Raw genomic sequence first — 27,778 nt, 5'->3', positions numbered from 1 at the left:
CGCCACATCGCCCTCCCGCGGGCGCTGCTGACGTGTCTGCTCCCTCCTTCCCCGCCCGGCTCCCTCCCTCCCCGGCGCCCGCCGACATGGCCGCAGCCGCGCCGCCGGACCCCCGGCTGCTGCTCGCCCTGCTGCTGCTGCTGCCGCCGCCGCCGGGCCCGCGCTGCGCCGCCGCCGCCGCGCCCGACCTGGGCCGCCGCTTCGCCGAGCGCAAGCGCTGCGCCGACCTCGAGTGCAGCAGTGAGTGGGGGCGGCGGGCACAGCCCCGGCAAGGGGGTTGTGGGCAAAGATGCCTCTCGGAGGCTCTTCCCAAAGCCCCCTCCTTCCGCTGGCTCTGGCACGGAAATTGGGGACAATCGGGAAAACGGGAGTGCGACGCCCACGCGCGCCGTTCCTCTCTCCTCGGCCAAGTTTTCAGATCCCCGCAGCTCCGTGTTTGGTCCCCCCCCCCGCAAAGCCCTCTCCTTATAAACCCGCTTTCTGGGTGTTCTCTGGGATCATTTCAGGGCCGATTCGCTGGGACACAGATGTCATGTTTCTGATTTAACATTAATAATTAGCTTCATAGCGCACCCCTGAAGTGTGGTTCTCCAGCGCTTTGTCAAACCCTCGTCTTGACTAGAATGCTTGCTTTTCTTTTTTAGCTATAACTTGCTTTTTTTTTTTTCCTTAGCTATAACTTGGCTTGTTTGTTTGCGTTAATTATAGCTAAAAAAAATCTTAGTTATACTTTCAATTTAGTTCTTATCTCTTGACCCAATCTGGAAAATAGCAAAGAGGTGCATGTGAGGAGGTCTTGTTTGCTGCTAGTTAGCAAAGACACTTTTCATGTAAATTATTTTTTAAGTAATGCTCTTCTCTTTGTTTTCTTTTGACAGTGTTAATGTGCCGAGGGAAGGCCATGCGGGATTTTAAAGGTCCGGATTGTCGCTTTGTAAATTTTAAGAAGGGAGAAGCGGTATATGTGTATTATAAACTAATAGGAAAATCAACTGAGCTTTGGGCTGGAAGCGTAAGTACTGTAAAGCATTTTTTCTGTTTGCTCTTCTTGGTAATCTGTTTTCATTCCTTTTGCCTTCTAAGAGAATGCTTGGAGTCTTGAACATGGTTAAATAACACAGTGAATGCTGCTTTGTCATGAGGCTGGTGGGAAATGGGATGAGGTTTGATCAAACCTAAGTGCTGTGAAAAATGGGCAACACTTATGTGTTCTGAAAACTGTTAGAAAACTGCCTTAGTGTTGGAAACCTCTTACTGCAGCACTGTCAGTGGTGGTGGCCACAGGCCTGCCTGAAAGCTGAGCCTCCCTTCCCACTTAGGGAGGCTTAAGCCTGTGCTTGTGTTTTCCTGTGACGTGGTCTCATCCTGCACTCTGTAATCCTGCTAAAGATCACTCCATGTGCATGTTTTAATTGCATTTCTCCTACTAATATTCATCTGCCTTCTTCCCCTTTTTATCTAAGCTGCATGCAGAGTTGGAGGAAAAATAAGTAGTAAAACTAGAAAGAATTAAGGTAAATTTGATTTCTAAAAGGTCTGTCTCTCTCAGCTGCACTGTAGTGGCCTTGTCTGAGTCAGCGTCCTTGGACAGTCTGAGAGGCTTCTGCTAATGGGAAAGGAACATCCCCATACTTGCAGTTTCTTTGTAGAAAGCTTCTCTCAACTTTCATAAGCACCTTATTTGCCTGGCAGAGGCAGAACTGAGATACCACGGAGGAAGAGCAGTTTTTGTGCGCTTCCCTTGAAACTGTTGGCAATCAGGAGGTTGCTTAGACCTAGTCCCTGTTGCTTCCTCCTCATGTTTCCCCTACATCCTTTTTAGTGTCCAAATTTTTTACTTCTACCTCTTTTCTGGTTGTCTACAAAGGATAGACAATTTTGACAGTGGTCTAGGGTGCTTGAAACCACACCTGGGTGCTGACTGTGGGACCAGTGGTTTAGTGAAAGTCAGGATGTATCACTTTCTGTAACCGCTTCAGGCTGGACATGGACAGCCAAGCCCTCAGTAGGAGCTGAATCCAATTAGAACAATACAGAAGTGAGTGGAAAAACTGCAGCACATGGTGAAACAAGAGTTAATAATTTTATCATGCTGGTAATTCCCTTCTGACATGTACTGTACCATAAATAATCTGGGTAATTAGCTGGTACAGGTTTCCAGGGCTGCCAGTTCTTGAGATGCAGAGTAGCAGCATGGGGCCAATTTTGCATCTTCTAACAAGGTATAATGTAGGCTGCAAGATCAGACAGCAGGTTAAGGTAATTGCTGAGTTAATATTCAGTTTAATTATTCACTGATAGGCAGCTCATGCAACAGTTAGGTGTGTCTCCAAGTTAAAAGGATGTTTGCTTTGAGTTTAGCAAGTAAAAGCTGCAGCTGGCAGGTTGGAAAGAATTGCAAAGCTCCATTTTATTTGTTGTTGTTTTTCAACTGTGTTACACGTTTTTCAGTGGTCCTTTTAGGGCAGTGCTGCCAGACTGTTTCCTTTTGGTTGGTGGCTATAGCCTTTATTTCTTTTATCCCCAATCTGATTGACTGCTGCTGCATTAATCATAACCCTGCAACTAGCAACATGGAAGCGCTGCAGCAGGGTCAGAGGTGCCTGCCCTTGCATTTTAAGTAGGGCTCTGGCACGGCTGCCCCTGTCCCTGACTCACAGATAGCACTGGGGTCTCTCTCCTGCAGCGTGTCTCCCCGTGTCACATTTGGCTGGGCAGCCTGATTTCCCATGCCAGGTTTGGCTGGGCAGCTTGATTTATGCAGGCCAGCTGTGCCTGCTGCATGAAGTCTTGGAGCTAGGGGGAAGCTGCTGCTTGCTAATTAAAATCAGGCTACCCAGTGAGGTCTGCCATCAAAGGAATTCCAATGGAAGGCATGTTACCCTCTGCTACGGCCCTTTTGGGATCTCATTGCGTGACTTCATGTTGGCTTTGTGTGCATGATATGATCCCATCCATCCACCCTCCTGCCTTTTTCCATTCCCCAAAGTTTTTTGGGGAAAGGGTTTATTAGGGCAGAATAGAAACTATGAAATCAAGGGCTAACTGGGATTCTGATTGTCAGGTGTGGGCAGAGGTCAGGGGAATGTGTGTATGAGAAGCTTCAACTAACACAACCTGGGGGCTTATTTCAAACAAGCTGTAAATACAGATTCTAATTCCAAAATCAATTTGAAGGAGCCAAAAGAAATACAATAGTATTTCTAACCTGAAGGGAGAGGATCAGATAAGGAAAGGAGCCTTTCACCAAGGCTGAAAAATCTACAGCAGTTGGGACTGGGCTTTATTTGCCTTTGCTTTTCTAATTTGCTCCACCCTTTTCAAGCCATTGTTGATTTTTTTTTTTCCCCTGTGCCAGCAAACATGTTGTATTTTGACAAAATAGCTCTTTTATTTTGTGATGTCAGTCTTGAATACTAAATTGCTTGCAGAGCACACACTATGTTCACTGGCTATTTTGCATGTGAAAAAAATTCTGGAACCCAGCTGTAATATATATTCTGTATGTTATATGGCCTGTAGTTTTTAGCAGAGTTCTCTAAACCTCAATAATAAAGCAAAGCCAAATGCTTGGAAAATACTCTATGACCATTATTTAATAGTTATTTTATGTTACAAATTTCATGAATACATCAGTTGCAGGAAAATGCTTGATTTTTTTTTTCCCCCCAAAGCCCTAAAGATAGAGCACATCAGGTGCTCTCATTGTCCCATGCACAGCGTCCTGCTGTAAAACCAGTCTCCTCTTCAGCATTGTGTTGCTTACACCATCAAGTTGTTATATAGACTTCTGTGCATTTTTCCTGCACTCTGTCCTCGCTTTAGCAGGGTCCAGAACTCCAGAAGTACTTTAGATCATTCCAAGGAAAACCTGCTGCTTTTTAACAAAACATTTTGTCAAAGACACTTTAAGATTGTTATTTTATCTTACGGCAAATGGATTAACTTCATACCTTTGATTCAATGTTAAGAAAACCATTTCTGGCCTCACATTACAAGAAATGGCCTTGACTGCAGATTGTGGCTCTTTTGTGTGGTTGTTTTTTGGTCTGTTTTTGTTTGTTTGTTTTCTAACCTTGAACACAGGTTAGTAAAAAAGAAGACAGGGTGGGTAAAATTAAGGTAAGACAGGAAGATAGAGTATTTCTGGAGGACCCAGAGGGTCAGGGCAATACTGTGTTTTCTTAACACTGCCAGTGTTCAGCAGGTGCAGACAAACCAGCTCTTCTTTGCCCAATGTTCTGCAGTTTTAGGTACCTGTGATGTGTGGGCTTTAGGGATGTAGGCTTTAAGATTAAAAAGATTTGAACATCTTCTTTCCCAGCTGTCTGTTTTCTGGTAGATGGTATGAGGGTCTGGCATCTTGGTCAGTGAATCTGCTGCAGCTGCCTGTCACATGTGGGCACCAGGGGGGCCAGATGCTGTACACACAGCCATGTGTTTTGTCCATGCACAACTTTTTAGCTGGGATGAGAGTGAACATGAAGGATGCACTTTTTTCTCCCTTTTGGCATTGATATAGTGCCTTTCCTCTGTCATGTCTGTTGAGAATGAATGTTTCCTTTATTTGCACAATGAGGCATTTTTTCCCCTTACAAGAGAGGACTTGTAAGGAGAGAAGCAGTTGAATTTTGGGCAGGCAGATCCCATATGGCTTATAAACCACAGAAGTGGCAAATTGGGTCACTGCAGAGGACTTGTATGGTCAGCAGCTTGGATTGCAATAAAGGAGTTTGAAATTGTGATGCCTGATTATAATGGTAGTCACAGAGATTAGTCTGTAAGGAGACTACTTTGAAGCTCCAGCTTTTGTTTTCAGAAAGATCATTAAAAACTGGAGTAGATGTTTAGAGAGAGAAACAAGCCAATTTACAATTAAACTCTAGTGTATCACGCAAAGACAGACTTCTGATTTGACTTGTCTAAATGAATTTCCCATTCCCATTGGTAATTCCCAATAATAAACCTGCATACATGATCTGTTTTCAGTAAGAGAGCATATATATTTACAAAAGGTGGGGAGGGAACAGTTTGGGTTTTTTTATATATATGTAACTAACTTCAGAGATATCGACTAGGGAAGGTAAGATCTGAATGACAGGTAGTTTAAAAAGGAAGTCCTCTAATGTATCAGTGCTTCCTTTGCTTGCATAGCAAAACAAACACCTCCAAAAATTATTAGTACATATTATTTACAAGATACTAATTTCCTCTTCATGTTTTTTTTTTAATACCATTGTGTATATGTGTGTGTGTGTGTATATATATATATATATGGATGGATATTGTAAATGCAGAAAGCTTCAGGCAAGGTTAACCTGTTTCAGTGCTATCAGTGTAACAATATACCTGAGGATCCCTAATATCCCATACCCAGTTTCTTTTTTAATTTGATCTCTTGCTGAATGCTCTCCCCACACAAACTCTTCGAGAAAATTGGCAATTGTCATCTTTCTCCTGTAACAAATGATGGAGGAAATGACCAACTTTATTTTCTTCCCCCAGATATTTTGGTTGTCTAGGAACTCTGTAGCTTTCTAGGTGTGTCCACCAGGCTCTAATTACCTGAATTATCTAATCAGTGTAGTGATTGCATGCTACTAATATTGGCATCTTGACAGTTGTTGTCAGAACTCTCAAGTGAGAGCATTACTCTGTGTAGATCTTATCTGGTGAGTGATAAGAGAGATTCTTGTCTTCCACTGTTTGCCTTGCCTTAGCACATTGAAAATCACCATTCTGTGATTGATTTTTGCTTGTGTCAGGCACTGAAGAGCAACAGTGCATTTGCAGAGAGCTATATTTTCCACACAGGTTTTAAAATGATTAGTACATTGGGTACAATTTTGCATTTCCCTACAACTTGCTTGAAGAATTTTTTTTCCCCCATAAGTTACAAAGTGAGTGTATTTTGGGCTATAATATTGTGCATGGATATAAATCTTATTAGTCAAAGATCCTCTTCTGCTTGCTACTTGAGAAAATCCTTGAGGCATGTGTGGTGCCTCTGGTGCCTGCACAATAGCAGTTACAGCACATGAGCCAGAAGGCCCGGGCTTCATTCCCAACTCTCCTAATAATTTGTTTTAAGTCAGGCTTTAAAACATGAACAGGAAAACTTAAACCAACTTCACAAGGCTGTTGTGAAATGTAAGTATAAAACCTCAGTGAAAAGTCTTGCACAAACAAGGCATTGCTGGTCTTCTTTTATTCATGGTGTTAAACTTAATTAGAATACTTGAGAGTCAGTCCAACATACTTGCTACTGCTGTCTGCATTTTTTGAGTCATGTGATTTCTAAGCCTTCTTTACTGCTTTTTGTTTGTGTGTGTTTGTTTTTTGGCAGGTTGGAAGTGATTTTGGATATTTTCCAAAGGATTTACTTGAAATAAATCATAATTATTCCAATGAGGAGCTAGAATTACCAACAGATGTAAGTCTTACTTGGGGTTTTTTTTTTCAGTTGGGGTTCTTACTGTTTCTTACCTCGGCATTCAGTAAAATTCCCAAGGAAGAAAATGGGAATACTAGTGACTTATAGTAACTTTTTGTTAGTAAGCAGCTACATACATACATGGGCGGGGTGGAATGTTTGTGCAGCTCTGTATGCAGATGGGTGTGAAAGCATGAGCCCAAAATGTGGGTATTGACCTTTATTTTCTTGAATTATGTTTTTATTTTTAACAAAATCTGTTTGGACTGAGCTCTGTAAAAGTCCTGCTAGCTGGCTTGTGCATAGGCCTTCTGGTGTGTAATCAAAATGGCTCATTTTCCCAAACTTTCCAAGTTTAAAGTACTGTCAGAAACAAACAAAACACTCAGCCCTTTGATTCTAGAATTAGTCCTGCAGCCCTTTCACACATGACTGGCTTTCATGCACTAATAGAAGCAACTCCAGAGTTGTGTCAGTGAAGCCTCTTTGAGGCTGCAGCTTTAGGCATGCTTGCAGCCCAGAAAGCCGAGTGAATCCTGGGCTGCATCCAAAGCAGTGAGGCCAGCAGGCTCCTCTACTCTGCTCTGGTACCCCACTTGCAGTGCTGCATCCGGCTCTGGGGTCCCCAGCACAGGAAGGACATCAACCTCTTGGAATGAGTCCAGAGGAGGCCACCAAGGTGATTCAAAGGATGATGCACCTTTCCTACAAGGAAAGGCTGAGAGATCTGGGATTGTTTAGCCTGGAAAAGAGAAGGCTCCAGAGAGACCTGATTGCAGCTTTCCAGTACCTGAAGGGAGCCTACAAGAAAGATGGAAGAGGGACTTTTATTGTAAGAGCATGTAGTGACAGGGCAAGGGGGAATGGCTTCAAACTGAAAGAGAGCAGGTTTAGATTACATATTATGAAGAAATTCTTTGGAAGCACTGGCACAGGTTGCCCAGAGAAGTTGTGGATGCCCCATCCCTGGAATTGTTCCAGGGCAGGTTGGATGGGGCTTTGAGCAACCTGGTCTAGCGGAAGGTGTCCCTGCTCATGGCAGTGGATTGGAATGAGATGATCTTTAAACCCCTTTCAACCCAAGGCCGTTCTATGGTTCTGTGAAATTGTGTTCAGTATCTTGCACTGCTTCTACTTATTTTTCAGAAATTGCATGATAGGGAGCTCCTGCTTGGAGGACTTGGTCCTTTAAGGGGACACCAGTTTAATAGAGATTGTGACAAACAAGTTTAGCAACATTGGTTTTCTTCTCTTCAGTGGCATTCAGCAATAGACTTGTTCTTCATTCAGGACATATGGTGATGAGTGCAGTGTAATACTGCCAGCTCCATTGCTGTTTCTTCATGCAAACCTTTTTATTAGGGTTTTTATGAGTCCTTGGGCAAAACTTCCACTGATTTCAAAGAGTTTTGATTAAGGACTCAAGGGGTTAATTCTGCATGATTAACATAATTTACTTTGCTGCTGCATCTCTCTTTAAGTAGGCAAATGTTTTTGGTCTCATCACTGTTATAGAGAAAATAATATTTTTTGACTGCATATTGTTTTTCATTTCAGGAAACAGACTTTGTTTGCTTTGATGGAGGAAGGGATGACTTTGATAATTATAATGTGGATGAACTTCTGAAGTCATTGCAAGAGACGATAGCAAATGAAGGGGAAACTGAATTGAGTGATCCAGGGATAAAACCAGCTGAAGGAATTGAGAAGGATAAGGAGGCTGAACAGACTGATAGAGTAAAGTCCCTTGGTGCTTTGGAGACGGACAATCTTGAGCAAAGTGCTGAAGAAGGAAAGGAAAACTTTGTCTTGACAGACAAAGTAGACAATTCTCTTACAGAAGGAACTGAAAATACTGGGGGAGACTCCAGTGTCAGTAGTCACAAAGACAACTCTCAGGGAGATCAAATTGCACATGAGCACTTGAAAGGAATGCTACATGGGAAATTAAAAGGGCTAGAAAGTGAAAATACCAAAAACACTAGTATTCCTCAGGGTGAAACCAGCCAACTTGACCAAGAGAATGAAGAAGTCAATGCCTATACACTTTTAAACAGAGAGCTCTCTGTGAACTTAAAAACAAAATTTGGCTCAACTGCTGATGCTGTTGTATCAGATGATGAAGTGACTCGCCTTGTTACGTCACCGGAAGATGATTTAAATGAAGATTTGAGCATTAATCCTCACGATGAAGAGGAGGAGCCAGACTTTGCAGATCAGTCTGCAGAAATCCCTTTGCTGTCTTTCATGGCAGAGGACGAAATTACATCCCCTGTGGATTTAGAAGATGATGGAAACTATGATGTTGAGTCACAAAATCATCAACATGATGAAGATGCAAAGGGTGCTACAAAGCTAAATAACCAAAGAGACAATGAGGAGGAACCCGATTCAGATGCATTAATTCTTAAGGATGCCTTCAGTAAGAGCAAGAAGTCGGGTGACACTGTAAGTGTGGACAGGTCTGAATCTAAACAAACAAGAGAGAAACAGGATGAGGTGGTGCTAATTAGTAAAAGAGAAGCACCAGCAACAACTCAACCTGAGGATCTCTCCAAAGAATCCCTTGGAAAGGAACCTGTGGGTACAGGTGATTTGGGTTCAAAAGAAAAAGCAAACAAAACTGAGCAGTTGGAAGAGCAGCTCATTGATGGAACAGAGCCACATTCTGCAGCACTGAAGGGTACAGCTGTGCCTGATCCTCATGCTTTGCCTAGTCCAGGCAATGCTCTGGAGTCCAAATCATTTCTTAAAAACAAGGAAGATGCTTCAGAACCATCTGATGATGATATCAACAGAAGTCCCGAAAGAGCTACACTTGCTCCAATAGAGAAGAGTGATAAACAGTTTGAGGATGATACCTCAGAGGAGTTCTTGGAAAATGATTTACAGCACAAAAAATCATGGGTGGAAATAATGGAGAAGGGAAAAGCTGAGAACAAGCCTCCTGTTGATGTTCCAGCCAAACCAGTGGAAGAGGTAGAAAATGCATCTCAACATGACCTAGGAGATGAAAATGCATCTCAACATGACCTCTTGAGACAGAAAGGGGAGCGTGGAATGCCCACTGTGGAGAAAGAACTTCTCAGACATGAAGAAGATTTAAAACAAACAGGGAAAACTGATCATGAAAATAAAAATCCTGCCTCTTCTAACAAAGAACTGGAAATAAAAAAGAGAAACATGAAAGAAACCCCTGCAGGGGAAGGAGACCCAAGCTATAGTGGAGCTGTTGAGCAACCTAGGCTGTGGGAAAATGAGAGTGAGTATTCAGAGGCTGATGTGAATGAAGAACCTTCAAGAAATCCTGGCAAGATGCCAGTGTTTGAAGAAAGCACTAAAAAAAGTTCCCCTGAAAAAAAATCAAAAAGCACCACACAGAACACTAATACAGAGAATCTTATTCGGCAAGGAACTGCTCCTCCTGAGGATGCAGGATCAGACAGAAATCTTGGCCAAGATTTGGCTAAAGAAACAACACAAAGACCAGAACTGCAGTCTGAAGACCCAGATGCTGAAGATGACCCTGACCTGAAACAAGCAGATGACGAGCTACTGGAAGATGAGAATGCAGCAAGTGCAAAGCTGTTGCAAGCAAGGGCTGCGAATGTCCAGGGTAATATATTAAATGGTGAAAATACAAATCCTGAATTAGAAGAATTAAGTGGAGCTGTTTCAGGAACCCCAAATCCTACTGACAAAACAGGGGAGGAAACAAACTCATTTCCTAAGGAGGATAAAACAACCAGCATGCAAAATACAAGCGAGACTGGGAACAGACAAGCTGACGTACCGGTGAGAAAAGGTGCTAAATTGGATGAGATGCAACACGTCATGGAAGCTGATGAGGAGTCCTCTGAACCTGAGGAACCATCAGCTGTGGAAGAACTTAATTCCCAATCTCCTGACACAGAAGACAGCAATGACTTTGACCAAAGGAAAGATCATCTCTCAGAGGGCATTTCACAGAAAGACTCAAAAGAGGAGGAAAATTCAGAGCAAATAAGAAATGACCGCCAGCAATCTGCACATGTCCCCAGCCCTGCTGACAGCTCAGAAGCCACCAATGACACTCTGACAGACTTCAGTGAGTCTGTGAAGCAGCTCACAATAATGAGAGATTTCCTTGATGAAAAGCGCGTGATGCGCCTACAGAAGTACCTTGGGCTCCAACACGTGGTTAGGATTGAAGCCATGTTCCACGACATGAAGGTGGAGATGGAGCTTGCTCGGAAGGCAAGCCAGAATAATGAAGATATAGAAAATGCTCTGGATGAGATACTGGAGTTTTCAGAATCTAGCATCATGGATGTTGTAGGAAAAATTCTGGATTCCAGGGTGGCAGAAAATAAGGAGGAGGTGGTGAAAGAGATGGATTTGTATGATGAGGAGAGCGCACTGATGGATGATATTCAAGAATTAATATATTCATTGAGGAGTAAATACTCATCTGCTGGTGAGAGTGTCCCACTTGCATCTCCTCCAGAACAGGAAGATGACCAGCTGCACATTCAAGGTAGGATGTTAAACCAGTTAATAAATAGATGAAATGGAAGTAAAACCCTGTCCCAAGCAACACTGACCCAGAGAAGCTTTAAGAAGAGGGTGAGAGACACCTTGTGAAATAACCTGGGGCTTGCTTATTTTTAATGCATGTTTTCAGCGTTGTGATGAGTGGCTCAGGGACAAATTCTAAGAGAAAATACTGAGCTCAGCATGTCTGTTCTTATGGAGCAAGTTCTGTGCAGGATAAGTGAGATCCATGCATGGATATGGCTGGAAAGAGCCACTCAGGACACGTCTGTACTCTGTACCTCCTTAAGAAACAGGGATTCACATATACTAATGTATACTAATGTGCTGAATTTTGTGGAGGGATAAGAGCAGTCTCTTTTTCTGAACTAATTATCACCTGAGTATTAGAGATCTGGTGATTAATGCAAAGTTGAGGTACTAAATCCAGGCACCTAAAATCTCAGGTGTCTTTACAATCATTTTTTTGCCCACATTCATAAAAGAGCATGTAGAAATACTGAACAAACAGATCTTTTGACTGGGCAAAAATCAGAGGTAGAGTCTTTTGCAAACTTGCTGGTTTTTCTAATTGGTCTGCAAGATGTTAAGATAGACTTTTGGCCAGGGTCCTCTTACAGTAGTACATGTTAAGTATGTGATTTCTGATAAGGTCACAAATTATGCTAATATTTCACCTCAATATATCAGTGGTTGATGTCTTGCATGAATTTCATACAGACATTTAATTAGATGTTACTGAAAGTTGATTGAAAGTGTATTGGAAGCAGTACACAAGCTGAAATATTTTAAAAGTGTCAAGAAAGCTTTGTTAAATGCAGCATTTCACTGAAGGTAGATGTGAGTAAGAAATACATATTAGCTCAGTGCTTAATTCATATCTCCTTGTCCATCACAGATGGTGCAAAAGAGGCTGAATATGACCGTGTTTCCACCAGAAACCCGAATGCCATTGATGAGGGCAATCAGGAATTTCAGCAGCTCATTGAAGATAAGAGGCCAGAGCAGCCTGTTGAGGAGGAGGAGGGGACTGTTGATGTTCCACCTGAGCATGAAGAGGCCAACTTCTCAGATAATGGAGGAGCTGAAGAAGGGTATGATAGTGAAAGAGGATCACTCCTGGAAGATACTTCCTTTGGGTCAGTTGATTCAGGAGAGAGTGCCAGCGAACACATTGCTGAAGGTAACCATTTGGAATTGGCTTATTTTTTTCTTTTGCTCTTGAATAGGTGCATGGTTTAATGTATTTTTAGGCAAATAGCCGGAGTTTTCACTGATACTTTCATTTTATGGTGCTGTAATCCTCATTGGGTTTCCCTGATCAGTGACAGTCCCTCTAGTGGCAGTACTGTATTGCTGACTTAGCACAGCAGTTTTTCTACTATGGTTATGCAATGTAGGAAAAAGAAAAGTGCTCCGGTGAGTGTCAGAGCTCTGTGCTTGGGCTTGTGGACTGTGTCTCAGGATAGTAGCAGAGAAAGAGCAGAAATCCCTGGAAGCATACCATCAGCCCAGGTTTCTGCCTCCTTGCAGGGACTGACAGCCTAAAGGTCACCTGCTATAGACAGTACTGCCCATGGAATTGTGTGCTCTCTCTTCGTGCTCTTTTTAGCCCTTGTCTCTGGGCCATATTACTTTCCAGGAAAGGTGGTGTGTAGCTTTCCCCTCAGGCAGTTCAATAATTTCTCTGTGTGTTGGAGTAGGAGAAATGTTCGGCTCCCTCTGGCTGAGGCCTTATCCCTCTCAAGCTAGAGTGCCAACTCATCATTATGCCAAGGAGGGATCCTATTACTGTCATCTTTCCCAGCTGGTTTTTTTGCATGAAACAATCTTTGAGTCTGTTCTCAGTGCTACGCTCAGCTTTGCTGTTCTGCCTTCACTTCTGATTATGCTTAATAACTCTGTCTCCACTAAGCATTTACGAAAAATTCAGGCACTTTCCTTAGCTTTTGTATGCTGCTGAGGTGCTGTACCATCCCCAGGGCCAAGCGCTTTTGAGCATCTCTTAAGAACTGAGGGAAACTGTAGGTTGATCAAGATAACTCATGTATTTTAAATGGCAAGTGGATAACTTACTGGTTAAGCAGTCAGATGTTCTGTGTTTCAGATCATCTTCCTTCCTTGAAGGTGGTTAAATGCTTCTTGCCAGGAATTCTTAGGAGGGCTGGTAGAAATGTGAGTAACAGGGTGGGTGATTGCAGAATGGCTGGTCACAGCTGCTGTTCCATGGTGTGACAACAGGCTGGGCAGGTGGCCATGGAATCTGCTGGCCTGGAAGCGTGGCAGCAGAAGCAGCAAGAGGAGAGGACAGGATTCAGGCCAGGGTAGAGCTGGAGATGGTTTAAAGCTTTTGCTGTGCTTACGAAGTACTAACAGAGTTCAGGAGTGTTTGACATGGTGTCCTTCTTGGGGATGTCCTGTGCAGGGCCAGGAGCTGGACTTGACAATCCTTGTGGGTCCCTTTCAACTTAAAATATTCAGTGGTTCTGTGAACAGTGCTGGGAACTAATCGGAGGGATTCTTGGTTAGGAATTGCAGTGTGTGCCGCTCTGACTCGCGGCTGGAGGAGCTGGGTGTGCTCTGTCTGAGGCAGGCTCGGCACAGTGTCACCGCACAGCCGTGTCCCTTCCCGGGGCACCCCTCCTAACGCCGCCTGTGGAATATCAGCGCGCTTCCCGAGGGCTTTCTGCCTCTTTCCCCAGTGCCCCGGAGCGCCGGGGGCCGTCCCCAGCCGCTGCGGGCCCGGGCGCGGCGGCTGAGGCGGCTCCGGGCTCGCGGGCGCTCCGTGAGGTGACGCCGCCCCTCCCCCTCTCGCCCGCAGGTGCCGGCGCGGGCGCCGCCTGGCGGGGGGCCGTGGCCGAGGCGCGGGAGCTGCTGCGGCGGGTGAGTGGCGGCGGCGCGCGCCGTGTGACGCGGCGGGGGCGGGGCGGCCGGGATGGGCGGGGCGCGGCGGGCGGGCCCTGAGGGCGGGCCCTGGTGGAGGGAGACAGGGCAGGAGGGCAGGAGGGAGGGCTGACGTGTGCCTGGCGCTGCCGGGCCGCCATGGATCCCGCGGGCGGCAGCGGCTGGCCGGCGGAGGAGCCCTCGCCGCGGCGGAGGCTGCTGCAGGTGAGGGCAGGGAAACGGGCGGGCGGGCCGTGAGCGGCGGCGGAGGGGCTCCGGCGGCCCGACTCGGGTGCTGACACACCTCCCCCGAGCCAGGCGGGTCCCTGAGGGGGTCACCCCGGTGCACCCTGCCGTGAGGGGGGCTGGCGTTCCGCGCCCCCGCGCCGTAATGTGGGGCAATCCCGCGGGAGCGGAGGCGGCCCGTGGCGTCAGGGATCGCTGCCCGGCCTCCGTGGATGGCGGGGAGAGCTCGCCCCTCGGCCGGGCTCTGCAGGGGCAGGTGTGCGCCCTCCTTTCCGTCCCCTCTGCCGGCTGTGGAGAAGGTAGGGAGAGAGGGTAAACAGGAGGAAAGGAAGGGAGAAGGCTGCGGCACCCGTGTGGCTCGCACAGTTTGTTCCCTGAGAGCCGTGTCATGTCGCTATCATGTACCAGGCATTCGCACCTTCCCCAGGTGCTCTCTGGCCTCCATGTAGAGGAGGAGACTCATGACATATGACCCTCTGACCGGGGCAACAGCTGGGAGAAGATCTGAGCCATTTTCACTGGATTGGTACAGGCATCAGATGTAAAACTGTTTGGGTTTTCTTCCCTATAGTTTTTCATCCTTGTAGCTTTATTTGGAGACAGGTCAAATAACTACCAGTGCTATGTAACGCAAATTGTGTGCATCAGCTCATTTTGGTGTGGCTGTTCTTTCCCAGCAGACTGCCACTGTCAGGTGTCCTCCTGGTACTCGGGAGTTTTGCATCGAAATGAGAGCACCGGCTGCTCTGTGGTTTTCTTCATTTTCGGTTTTCAGTTTGCAGAAAAACTGCAAGAAACCTCTAGATGGTTCGCTGGCTTTATGGGAGGAATAAAGGCACCTGTCAGAATGCTTGTTTTACCTCTCTGTTTAATTTAAACATACTCATAGCTGTCACTGCTGTCGGTTTGCAGTTGGTCGCCACGCTGCCTGAGGAAATGCGTCCTGGGCCTGATTTCCATGGACTTCCATGGGAGCCTGTTATTATAACTGCCTTAGTGGGAATTGTTTCACTTGGTTTATTTTTCTGGAGAACCTGCCTTTCAGTGAGTATACTTGATGCTTGCAAGCCTGCTGATGTTTCACTAATTGTCTGGTCCTTTGTATGGTTAAACTGTTTCAGCGTTAGTGGTGTCAAAGCAATATGTAGTCTTTTGTGTTTTTACTTTTTCTGTTTAGAGTGTTAGTGGGAACTAAATGCTGGGCTGAGTAGCTAATGTAACTTGCAGTGCTAAGAAGCGTTTTCTGTAAGCTGTTAATTGAAGATTGCTTAGTAAGAGGCATTTTTTGAAAGCAAAATAGGGGAGTATCATGTAAATAAAGAAGGCTGGGGAAAGGGTCAGCATATCTTTGATATGAGAAACCTTCCATGTGCTTGAGCCTTTTGCTGGCTATATCCAAAACAAGCAGTTAATCCTCCCCACTTCATGTTGTCTAACTGCTTGCAGGTACTGCGCTTAGAAACCTAAAACCGTGTTATTAATTCTCGTTGGAGAGCCTCTTCCATTTGTCTTCATTCCTGCATGGATAATTTTCTGTGCAACAAAAAGTCTTATCACCAGCTCTCAACTATGGCAGTGCTTCTCCTTGGGATCTGAGACATGAGAATCAGATAGGCAGATTGCTTTTACAGCTATCCAGTTTAGTCACGATATGTTCTGGAAGTTTGTGGAATACTTTATATTTGCCTGACAAAAATAAATTAAAACTTTGTTATCTATAACAATATTGATACTGTTTCTCCTGTCCGAGTTTTGGTATTGAATTCGCTGGGTCAGTTTCAAATGCCAAATGGTGTTAATAGAGCAGCATAAAAAAGCTTCTGAAATTCTTCTTTTACTGTGTTACTCAGTGTTAATTTCGAAATGAGCACCTGTCATGTGAACATACTGCTTTAAAGGGCACAGAACTGGGATGCAAGGGTTTTTTGTGTTTGCAAGTTTGTGGCTGTGGTTTGATACAAAATGGCCTCATTTTCTGTGCAAATTGGCTGTGGGCAGTTACTGGTATCCCCTTAGGGAGTGAGTAAACAGACGTTTACTGAGGCTCTCGGACAGGGCTTTAGCCTGGGAGCTTTTATTAGAAAACAGCTTAAGCTCGTTTGTAGTGTTACTCAACACTCACTGGCAGTGATAGATGTGTTTTCCATATGCTGCTTTAACCTGCGTGTAAGTGGTCCCCATAGGGAATATTAATAACATTTTTCACTTACCACTTTTTATGGCTAATCTTTTTGTCTTTTTGTTTGTTTGTTCTCTTCTGTAGGTAAAGAGTAGAATATACCAAGGTAAGTTGCTCTCTACTTTTCAGTGTAGTTGATGCTTAGGTGTAAAAGTTTTGAAGATTTATACTGTTTCAGAGGACCAAATATTCATCTTCACTCCCATTCAAGGAGAAACTCAGTCCAAGGTTACAGTGTAAGCTTGGCCAGTAAATGATACTTAGTTGAATCTGAGGGTTTAAATTTTGCCTCTGATAATGCTTTGATCAGGAGAAACAATGCGGCTCGCACCTGTGAAATAAAGGGCAAGGAAAAGCTCCACATCGTTCAACATAAATATGAACCACTGGTTCATGGGGCAGAGTTTTTGTTTTCTGACCAGCAGGGTGTCTGCTTTTGCTTGCTCTTTCTCTCAGAAGGCAGGAGCTGATTCCTCTTGTTTTTTGGATTGAGGGGAGCCTGAAACTGACTGCTGTGCAAAGAGACACTCTAAATGTAGATCTAGATATGCAGGTATTCCTGTGGCCAACACATCACTTTTCACAAGAGTTTTTCTCCAGCTTCAGGTTCATAAAATTAAAGTGTACTGAATGGAAAAAAAAAAAAAAAATTCAAAGTAGGGTGATTGCTGGAACTCACAATTGAATAAAAAATGAAAATATGGAAGAATTGTCTTCCTAGGCACTCTTTGCCTCTTCCTCCCTCCCAAACCATTTTACTTACCATTCATTCTTCTCTAGTTTCATTGTGGTTATACTGCAGTTTTCTTCTGTACAGTTAATGCAGAATTAATGAGCTGAAAAAAGTCCATCTTAGATCTCTAAGGTGATTTCTATAGTGCAGGAAAAATATTGGTATTGGTGGTGCAGAAATTACTTAGCAGCCCACCCTAAAAAACTGAGGAACATGGATTTAAGTCTACCACCCGAATACTTTTCTCTTTGATGCTGTATAGAAACTACTAAAGATAAGAACAAATAAATATTCTTCAAGTGTGATACAGGCCATGTCATTATTAAAATCTTTATCCAAAATAGGGGAATATTAACAGTGACAAAAATGCTTTAAAAACATAGATTACTTTTGGAGTCCCTAGGATAAAAATCTATTATCCTCTCTTAATGACAGTAGTAAAATTAGGAGGCCAAGCTATTGCAGGGATTGCTGCTTCCCTTAAATTGCTGAGAGCTATCTTGAACCTTGGCAGCCACTTGCTGTCTCTCCTCTGCCCCGAGTGGGAAAGGCCAGGGCTGCACTGTCCCAGGAGGCTTCGTGTGGGAGGGAAAGGAGGAGTAGCAGTTGCCATTGCACTCTGTGGGATGCAGGTGGAACAACCAGTGCTCCTTGTTGTGCTGCAGGATTTGCTGTGAGGTAAATGGCACTTGGGGCAGTCAGATCCAGACCAAGGTGGCTTAGGACTTGAAAAAGAACAGCAGTTGGGTGGTTTTTAAATAATTCACAATAAAATAATTGAAGTATGTTAAAAGATTTTCATTGAATCCTAAGGGTTGGTGGGTGGCTTGTTGAGGGTGAGAAGCAAATGCATGCCTAAAGGCTGCTGCTTGGTCACAGGCCTTTTGAGGTCTAAGCAGAGCAGTTCCTTAAGACCTACCAGTGCTGTCTCCCAGCTGATAGTCTCTGTTCTGTTCCCAGCAGATCTTTCAGAGCTTTCATCCTCTTACCTTTGCCCACAAAACATTCAGCTTCAATAGAGCAGAAAGGGAAGGTTGTTAGGGAAAGTGTGGCATCTCCCTGAGTGTCTGAGCAATGTTCTGAGACTGCTCTGAAATCCTCACTGTTGGCTCTTCCCCTGAACACATCTCAGCTGTGTGTAGCCAGCACCTCACTCTGGTCTGGGTTCTGGGAGCAGCTTCTGTGAAGTGGATGCAGGAACTTTGTGCTTTGTGTCAGCTTTACTGTCTTGTTTTCAATCCTAACTTTAAGTGAAAGCTAGAGATGCAGAAAGGGCTGACAGACAAGGAATTACCACTATCTTGATTTATGCTTTAGTTATTAGTTGAAAATATTCCTTGAAGTGGTAGTAATGATAACTGATTTTTTTCCCCCAGCATATGAAGTACAGTTACTGTAAGCTTTCTTTTTCTTCCTAGTGACAGAAAAACAACTTGCTGAAAAGATTAAAAACCTTCTGCAAGAAAAAACTGAAATCTTAGAAAAGTTGTCAGAGTATGATCAAAAGGTATTGTTCTAAGTTGTTCTTTGCTTCCTCATTTTCTGTTATTGCTTTAATGACACAATCAATGCAACATCTAATATATTTTTATTTTCTGTTCATACTGAATATTATGTTGACAATTTCCTCAGTTCTGTGTGGTTGTTTCTGTGCTTAGATAAAGGAGGCAAAGGAATCCGTGAAAGTGGCCCAAGAACAAAAAGACATTCTCTCAGATGAAACTGTAGGGCTTAAGGTAAGAGAAAGTTAACTGTCTCTGTACTGAAAGCAGAAATACAAATAAAAATAGTTTGTTTTAGGTTGGTCTTTTTGCACCTTTTTTTTTTTTTTTTAAGGACACTGTCAAAGAACTGGAAGAAGCAAATCAGCAGCTAGATAACAAAGTGAAAAATCTGCACACCATGCTTGAAACAGAGAGAAAAAAGAATGAGAAGAAACAGAACAAGGTTAGAACAATTACACTTGTGTCTTGCATTGTCCTTAGCTTGATGTGCCCTAAAAGCATATCTAACCTGATGGGTTAGATAGAGGTAGAACAAACAAGGTGAGTCACCTCAAAAAGCGAGATTAAATGAAATTTTAGGTTTATCCCAAGGTCAAAGGATTAGTCTGTTGATTTATTTTGTTTGGGTTTTTTGTGGGATTTTGTAGGGTTTGGGGTTTTTTTGTAAGATCTTGATGGACTTGTGTGGCTATGTGCTTTCACATACAAACAGATGTATTCAAGTCATGGGCTAGGCCAGTACTTCCTAGCTGGAGACAGGAAGTTTCTTGACAATATAAGCTGGAAGTTTCAGGTTGGTGAGAGACATTTTCTTGTACTCAGAGCAGCATTTAGTTCTACAGTAAGTGTGAAGATCTCTAAGCTGCCCCTCTTTCTTGTCCAGAGGTATTTGGTTTCTCTTTCTTCTTCTTTTTAAACCCTGATTTTTCTGTATCAACAAGCTCTTTGGCCTTGTTTTGGTCAAAGGTTGCTGCTCATGATAGCAGCACACATTCCTCTTGTTGTGGGCTGCACAGGTGTACAGGGAACTTCCTGGCCACAGGCAGGCGGAGTCGGGGGTAAAAGTTGATTTGAATGTGCTGAATGTTTCTATTCCTTACCTTATTGATAAGGCAGGGCTATGTTGCTGCCAGCTATGGATGCTTTAAATGGAAGTTTGTTGGTGTTTTGACTTTGCTTCTACGCTTCCAGATGACACAGGTTAAATAATTACTCAGGCTGAGGTATGTGTCAGGATAACACTAAGTCACTGCTCATCTTTTTCTTATATAGCTCTCTGAAACCCAGAAATCCTTGGAAAAACTTCAGGAAGCTATCACTATGCATTCTGCAGAGCTTTCAGAGGTAAAGCATTATTTATACCCCCTCAACAGTCAAAAATTTTGATACCAGGAAAATTTGTATCTATGGAATAGAAGATGCTGGCTTGGCAGGTTGCATGTTGTTTGTGCATATGTACCTTTTTCTTTTCCATTTAACCAGTTTTTGTGTAGCTCTTGCTCCACTGTAGTTTGACTTTGTCTTCTTCTTCCTTTTTATTTCATGTGTAGGTGCAGATAGCCCTTAATGAAGCTAAACTGAGTGAAGAAAAGGTGAAATCTGAGCTTCATCATGTGCAGGAAGAGAATGCTAGACTGAAAAAGAGCAAGGAGCAGGTAAGTTATGCTGAGGCCAGGCAACCTTGTCTTTCAAACAAAATATTTGGCCTTTATTCCTAGGTTTTTTGAGTGTAGCCTCAGCATGTCTCTCTTTTCTTAACATGGCAGAATTCCACGTTTTCTATTACCATGATAAAATTTAAATGCTTTGTGCCTGCTTGCATAGGCTGTTTGTGCAGCTGAGCCACATCTCTGGTACGAAGGCTTTGCCAGTTCCCCTGATGCAGTTTTTGTCAGCAAAGTCACAGAAAGTCTGTGCTGATGGGGTAGTCAAGGCATGATGGAGAGATTGCCACTTGGGGTCAGGGCTTAAGGAGGTAATGGTGAAGAATTGCCAGAACGCAATTCTGAAGCCAAGATAATGGGGAGGACTTTTAGCCCTGAAATTTTGGGATAGTTCTTTTCCAGATAATTATAAATATCTCTTTTCATTCTTCATATATTAAGTATGTGGCTTTTAAGGAATGTGTTTTGATTACGTCTGGACTGCAATTAATTCCTCATATTTTGAGGTGTGTGAGCAGTTTGATGTTGGGATGTTAGCTGAGAAAATGTCAAATTTGTAAAGTCACCTAATAATAAACTGCAGAAAGATTCCCAGCATCCAGTTCTGCCAGTGGAGCAGCAATGAGCCTGTAACTGAAGTTCACCCTTTATCTGTGACCCATGGTGATCAGTTATCACCAAAGCTGGTGGTAAAATAGACTTTAATTACCTACACCATGCACTAAAAATAAAGCAAGTAATCATCTCGCTTTGGTGCTTCATACAGCTGCTAAAAGAAGCTGAAGGTTGGAGTGAGAGGCATTCTGAGCTCCGTGAACAGATTCAACTGTATCAGAAATCTCAGAAGGACATAGAAGAGACACTTGCCTACAAAGAAAATGAAATTGAAGTAGGTTCTCTACAACCAGCTTGCTTTCAGTATTATGTATTATAAAATACTCTGATATACTTCACAAAATGCAGAGCAATTGAATCTTTGATTTCTTTACTAGGTTTTAACCAACTGCATTATGCAGCTGAAGCAGCTGGACATGGATTCAGAGGTCCAGAAGGATGACAAAGGGTGTGAGTGGAGCCCAGGAGATGATCTGGCCAATGGAGAGTTGCCAGGTACAGTGATCCCACCTGAGGATCATGTGGTGGTGTGTTTGTGGCATGTTACAGAGGGAACAGGGGGAATCCATGCATATAGAGCTGCCTGTGGGTTGAGAGGCTGCCTGCTGGAATCCTCAAACACAAAATATACCTAACTGAAGGGAGGAACTGGCAACAAGGTCAATAATTGCTTTTAGATTACCTTTAAGGTAACCATGAGTGTAATGACATGGTTGTAAAGACTGTGTATAAAGGTTAGTAATTAAGAGCATTCCAAAAGCTGAGTGTCTCAGCTTTGTTGTTCTGCTACGTTTATTTTTGATATGAATTTTTTATGAGCTTTCTGCTTGCCTCCAGATAAATAACTAATTTAGGTAGCCACATTTTTAAATATGAAAGACCAAAATAGATGTTTTCAAAACTATTCAGGCAGTTTGTCATTTGTGATGTTGCACATGTATTTGCTGCATCTGGTTTTGAAATCCTTCTTTATTCTTTTTTTTTTTTTTCCCCTTTTTTCTACTTATAGTGTATGTGGGCTGGAAATTCCCACTTCTTGATTTTTCTTTTGGTTTTTTTTTTTTGACTGTGTAAGGAAGGAGATCTATCCTAATTAAAGTGTAGTGAGTGTTACTTTTAACAGTTGTCCACGGACTTGTTCACAGTTAAGAAACAGGGAAAACAAAGATATTTTTCTCTTTTAGATATTGAGAGTGAGAAAATGAAGACTCAGATTAAGCAGATGATGGATGTCTCCAGGGTATGTTGCACAAGTATCTAATAAATGCAGTCACGTTACTGCTATGCCTATGATAATAAACTCTCTGCTCCTTTTTTCAGGTCAAAACGATGTTATCCATAGTTGAAGAAGACAGAAATCTTCTGCAGTCCAAACTGAATGATGAGGTAACAGCAAGACACGAGCTGGAAGGTAGGTTTAGCAAAATAACTGCTTAGGATGAAGTACTATTGGTGGCTTAAAAAGAAACAGAGCAGCATATAAGTGACCATAATGGTTCTTACTGCAACTTCTTCTCCAACAGAGAAGATAAAAACGTTGGAACACGACTCCTCTTCGCTGCAGTCAGCCAAAACTCAACTGGAAAATGAATGCAAAACTCTTCAGCAGAAAGTAGAGATACTTGGTGAACTGTACCAGCAGAAGGAGATGGCACTCCAGAAGTAAGCCTTTCCTTACTCTGTCTGTTGTACCGTGGGCACTGTCCAAATGCTCTTCTCTCAGAAAGGTCAAAGAACTTGGAAGTTGTGGTTGGAATAAGTGATGGCTACTGTTCCAGTACAGCTGAGGCTGGTACCCTCTCTTTACTTTTGCCACTATTCCAGAGATTCTAAAAAGACTGTCAGTGTGCACACAGAGTATTGCTTTCTACTTTTAAATTTCTGGAGAGGGCAGGTGGGTGGCTTGGTCTGCAGATTCTGTGGTTGCTCTGTTACATCATCCAGAAGTGTCAAGGAGAACATAGGAGCCATTAAGATTTGTTTCTGTTACTCTGACTTCAGTTCAGTGAGCCTAATTCTCATAATGTAGAAACTTTAGTATTTCAGCCTTGTGAGCTTCTTGCATTCTCAAAGGGCTAAATGAAGGCTGAGTTGGTGATGGCAGCTGACAGGAATGAATTGTCAGTGGTGAGGATCTGTTGTGTGCCTGTGTTCATTCCTCATTTATTTATTTACTTATTGAAATGTCTGTAATACCATATCAGTTTTGTGGAGAAAACTGGAGAATGGGATTCAGGGACATTCTCAGCTAAATTCTGTAGGAAAGCTGAAATTGTGATGGAGAAGCAATTGAAATTCCTAAGGTTTGAGTGTGTTGGTTGGGGGAGGCACAGGGCTGGAACAAGCACAAGGTTGGAAGTGGGGCTGTAGTGAAACTGCCTGACCTTGTAACTTCCATGGATCCATGTGTAATAAACTTAGAATGGAGAGGTGGGGAGGGTAGCCCACCCTTCAGGGAAAACTTCTCTTGACCTCTGTGAAGAACTTCTGTTCCTTCCAAGACATACAGATTACACTGCCTGTTAGTACTTACTGATTAGCATGAAGAACTTACTGATTGTTTTTTTTCTGGAAAATTGTTTTGACTCTTAGCCAAGGAAGTGGATTATGTTGAACTGGCTATTAGCAACAGTTAACTTGCTACTGGTTTAATGGTTCCAGTTTTGTGGGATAGCTCTTGTAAATTAGGAACACACTATGGACCTCTTAAATATTCCAGAAAAATGTCAAAAATAAAAAAAATAAAATGAACCATGAGGTTATAAAAAGACTGTGGAAATCGATTGTGTAGCAAATTGGTATGCAGAATACTTGGAAAAAGCTTCCCACAATTGAACGTGTTTGTCACTTGGGCCCTCAATTTGCCCCTTCTCACCACACACTCATTTCTTCATTTCCTGTGGTTAGTGTCAGTCCAGCAGACTTTCTTGTTTTTACCTCCATAAATCTTGATTTCCATCTGTGGAATTGCTAGGAAAACTACAGGATCTGAAGGGATGAACTGTCTGCAGTTGATAGATTCTGACAGATCTTCAGAAGCTGATGGAACTTTCTAGTCAACTCCATGTCCGTAATTTTAAGGTTTTATACACAAAGCTTTTGTCTGTTGGTTTCAAGAGACAGGATTTCTGTCTCTCTTTCTAAAAAATCTTTTTCTCTCTATGATCTCACACATTATTATAGATTTTGATATTGTCATTGGCAGGGGAATACCTAGATTTTGAGTTGTAATAGATGTAGAATGCTGGACTATATGGTGCATTTTGTTTTTCTCTATGCAGAAAACTAACCCAGGAAGAGTATGAGCGTCAGGAGAAGGAGCAGAAATTGTGTGCTGCAGATGAAAAAGCTGTGCTGGCCATCGAGGAAGTGAAAGTTTACAAGTAACTTGAATTTCTGAAGATTACAATTTTCCTTCTATTTCACCTACTGATGAAAATTCATTCAACTGTCTCTCCTTCCACTCTTTTTCCTTTTGTACAGGCAAAGGATCCAAGATATGGAAGAAGAATTGCAAAAAACAGAGAGATCTTACAAAAACCAGGTAAACTTATTGCTTGCTGGTTATTGTGTCATCTTCTACTGCATCATTCCAGTGCTCTTTGGTGAGTTATTGGAAATACTGGTAGCTGGATAAAAACTTACTAACTTCTTTTCTTTTCTTCTCAGATTGCTGTTCATGAGAAAAAGGCACATGACAACTGGGTAAGAATGTTCTTCATTTTCTGATGCCAACAGCTTGTATTCGATTTCACATCGGTGCCATTAATGCAGTTGACAAAATTTTCCCTCCCAGCTCATTGCCCGCTCGGCCGAGAGAGCTCTGGCTGAAGAGAAAAGAGAAGCAGCCAACCTGAGACAGAAGTAAGTACAGAAAAGACCCTCTCTATTGCTCTTTGAACGTGCTGGGAGTTGCTTGGGGGGGAGAAGAATGTCAGAATATGCAGTGCATTTTTAAGTTACTAATTTTAACTACTGTTAAACTGTTTTGATGGTTAAAATATCATTTCTTAGTGAAAGCTGTAACATTTTACAATGTAGTTTGCCTTGTTACATTGTAATAGATACAACTCACGTGTATTGCTTGAATAATAGTAAGAGACCTTTATTTTTCAAAATCAGATTAATAGAAGTAAACCAAAAAATCATCATGCTTCAAAGACCAGTCATTGTAAAGCCAACTCCAGGCAGACCTGACCGCCAAATCCCACCACGACGAGGTAAATGCTGCTGGTTCTCCCAAATCTTTGGTCTTGGAGTCAGTACATCATAAAAATACAGGGCTGTGATAAATTGTAGAAAAGCAAATCAAGTGGTTTTAATTCTTTGGCACAGGGCCCTTAAGCAGAGATGGCTCTTCTGGCCCATCACCTGTGAGTGGAGGAAATCCATCCCCCACACAGATGATTGATGTCCCTGCCCGGCCCCTCTCTGCTCCTCGAAGGGAAGGTGCAAGGGGTGAATTTGGTAAGTAGTGAAGCTCCCCTTTTTTGACAACTCTTGTGCTACAAGCCCAGGAACACTAAGCTCAGATCTTGGTTCTAGGAATAGTGTTGATATTGATAACTGCTTTATTAATGCACAAATGAGTGGTTGTTGGTGGGGTTTTTTAAATAGAAATAGCTCAGGCCCATGTTATTTAGGGTCTCTGGGGTTCTTGTTTCTCTTAAGGTACAATGGTGGATGGCCCCCCTGCCCCACGACGGCCACCAGAGCTACCCGGAAGGATGTCTGTTCCTGGTAAGCTGTGTAGTCTGCAACTTACTCATTACTCTCTCCCTTCAAAAAGGCAATTTTAAACCCACCTTCCTTACCTGACACATGGTAGGACACTTATTTGTGGCTCTCTTTTTAGATATCGGGCCTGCTGTGGCATCCCTGATCAGCAGTGAGCCAAGAACCTCCTCCCCTTCCACAGCAATGGATGGAGTGGTGAGTTGAGAACATCCCAAGTTTCAGGAAGCCTTTCTAATACACGATTCACTGTACTTCCTGCTGCTTCTTTAACTATATCATGTTCTGTCTTGTCTATATTCTGTCACTATCCCTATTTGCTGTCCAAAAAAACCCCAAAAGCAACCCTCTCCCAAAGAGTCTGAAGCCCCCAGTGTAACTACAGATTCACCTTCTTCCATGGAACCAGCTGCAGTGAGTATTTCAAGGCTGGACATGGTGATGCTGCTTTGATGGAGAGGAGTAACGGGCTTGGTGTTCTGAACTGCTGAATAACAAGTGCTCTGTGGAACTAACCAAGGGCTTGTCCCTCTGTCTCAAAGGGCTTCTCTAATGATGAGCAGTTGTGCTCTGGCTGTTGTGGGATTGGAAAGGAGATGCTTCTTGTTAAAGACTGTGGGCAAACACTTTGGAGTGACTACAATAATAATCCTAAGTAGTTGACTTACTTGTGGTATTTAAATACAATTCCATGTGTAATTCTAAGTTCCAGGTCCTTTACTAAAGGACACCTCAACAGGGATCGAACTTTTCTTTAGTACAGCTTCATCTAAACAAACTTGTCTCACTACCCACTCACTCCTGAGTAGTGCCAGCAGTGTTCTGGGAGAAAGGATGATGATGGTGCAGTAGCTGTCCCTGTTTCCTGCCTGGTTAATGTGGAGTATGTTGGGGGTTATTTTTCTTTCCTTCCCCTGCCCCTTGTACGTGTTTGCCTCTGGGTGAGCAGTCAGGTTGTTCAGCAGTGTCAGTGCTTGTCTGCTGCAGTAACTCACTGAAGTGTAACCTCATCTTGCCCAGGGTAACGCTGGTGCCAAAGGCCCCTCTCCTTTCCCTGGGACACCTCTGATGAGCTCCCCAGTGCTGGGGCCTCCGCTGCCACCACCCGTTCGCTATGGACCGCCGCCACCTCCTCTGCGGGGGCACTTCGGGCCTCGGCCTCTCCCTGGGCCCCAAGGTATGGCTGCAGGGCCCTGTGCTGACACTGCACTTCTTGGAGTCTGACTGCAGAACCCAGATCTGCTTTTCCTTAGCACGCGGCTTCTTCAAGCTTCATGGGCTTCAGAGCTGGCTTAGTAGGCGTGGATTGGGTGGGTTTTTTCAAGCCTCCTTCATGCCGAGGTATTTTTCCTTGTTTATTCTAAAATGCAAACCAGCAGCCGAAAGTCCCTAGAATATAATTCATGGGCTTTGAAGTCCTGCATGTGACAGTGATCCACTCCAGAGCTGCTCCAGAAAATGACAAACTGAGGAACTAATCAGGAACTTCTCTGTTTAAGTTAAAGCAAGATTTCATTTAACTCCATGATTTCCTTTCCTTCTAGGTTGTCCTCCCTTGCCACCTCCGGCTGGAAGAGATTTCTTACCTCCTCCTCGTTTAGGAATGAGAGATTTGCCTCCTGGCCCACTCCCGCCTCTTCCCGATCCCAGAGGCTACACACGTGGGCACCCTCCCTTCCGCCCCCTCGGCCCTCCTGGCCCCAGGGATTATCCTCCAGGCCCTCGGCTCCCCCCGCAGGCTTCCAGGGACTATGCTCCTTCTCCCAACAGAGACTTGCCTCCACCGGCACCCAGGGACTGAGGGCAGCCGGCCCCAAGGACTACGCACAGCCCCAGCGCAGGATCCCTGCCTGCAGCGCCCGGCCGCCTCCATGGACCTGGCTCCCATGTGCTTCCCATGGGCACAATTCTAGGAAATGGCTCTTGGTTTGAAGACATTGGTCCCATTTCAGTATATCTCAGCTTTTGCAGGATTGATTTTTATCCAGTTGCTACAGCCATCTTATGTGCATTTATGATCACAAACTCATCCATCCACTTCGGCTGCAAGAACCTTTCTGTGATGGACTTGAACCTACTCTAAAAGTGCAATAGGAAGGAAGTACCTGTGTGGAGACTTTTAATTCAATGTAGCCTTTGTAACCAGTTGGCAAATGAACTAATTTCGTTAAAAATGTAAATCAAATCATTTCCTGTGGAAATAATTTTTTAAGTAAAATGCTATCCAACCTGCCTTCTTCATCACATCATTGA

General features: G+C 43.5%; 1 protein-coding gene across 2 annotated transcripts; it reads left to right on the top strand.

Annotated features, from left to right (window-relative positions):
* Positions 1–77: 77 nt before the first annotated feature.
* On the top strand, positions 78–27,758 carry MIA3 (MIA SH3 domain ER export factor 3). Of its 2 annotated transcripts, XM_082301077.1 has the most exons (29): positions 78–240; positions 879–1,012; positions 6,347–6,433; positions 7,991–10,949; positions 11,865–12,149; positions 13,788–13,849; positions 15,008–15,139; positions 16,359–16,380; positions 18,426–18,514; positions 18,666–18,743; positions 18,844–18,954; positions 19,785–19,856; positions 20,063–20,167; positions 20,943–21,065; positions 21,169–21,286; positions 21,976–22,031; positions 22,112–22,202; positions 22,315–22,453; positions 24,073–24,174; positions 24,275–24,335; positions 24,461–24,496; positions 24,588–24,655; positions 24,914–25,011; positions 25,127–25,258; positions 25,463–25,531; positions 25,647–25,723; positions 25,868–25,939; positions 26,546–26,702; positions 27,070–27,758. In XM_082301077.1, exons 1-29 carry the CDS (start codon positions 87–89, stop codon positions 27,324–27,326), a joined length of 5,946 nt encoding a protein of 1,981 aa, XP_082157203.1. In that variant the 5' UTR covers positions 78–86; the 3' UTR covers positions 27,327–27,758. The 2 variants fall into 2 exon arrangements, with proteins under 2 accessions (XP_082157203.1, XP_082157204.1); XM_082301078.1 differs by lacking the exon at positions 25,868–25,939.
* The last annotated feature ends 20 nt before the right edge of the window (positions 27,759–27,778 follow it).

This window comes from Coloeus monedula (assembly GCF_965178545.1).
Source record: "Coloeus monedula genome assembly, chromosome: 2".
NCBI classification, from domain to species: Eukaryota; Metazoa; Chordata; class Aves; order Passeriformes; family Corvidae; genus Coloeus; species Coloeus monedula.
Note: the sequence above shows the minus strand (reverse complement) of the source record. Positions and strands in the feature narration are given on the sequence as shown.

What these genes read in the sequence shown, in the direction of transcription:
- MIA3 (XM_082301077.1), top strand. Translation starts at nt 87, where the DNA reads ATGGCCGCAGCCGCGCCGCCGGACCCCCGGCTGCTGCTCGCCCTGCTG. An exon ending in AGCTAGAATTACCAACAGAT is followed by an intron (nt 6,434 to 7,990) that starts GTAAGTCTTACT and finishes TTTTCATTTCAG; the next exon opens with GAAACAGACTTTGTTTGCTT. An exon ending in GCAGCCAACCTGAGACAGAA is followed by an intron (nt 24,656 to 24,913) that starts GTAAGTACAGAA and finishes TTTCAAAATCAG; the next exon opens with ATTAATAGAAGTAAACCAAA.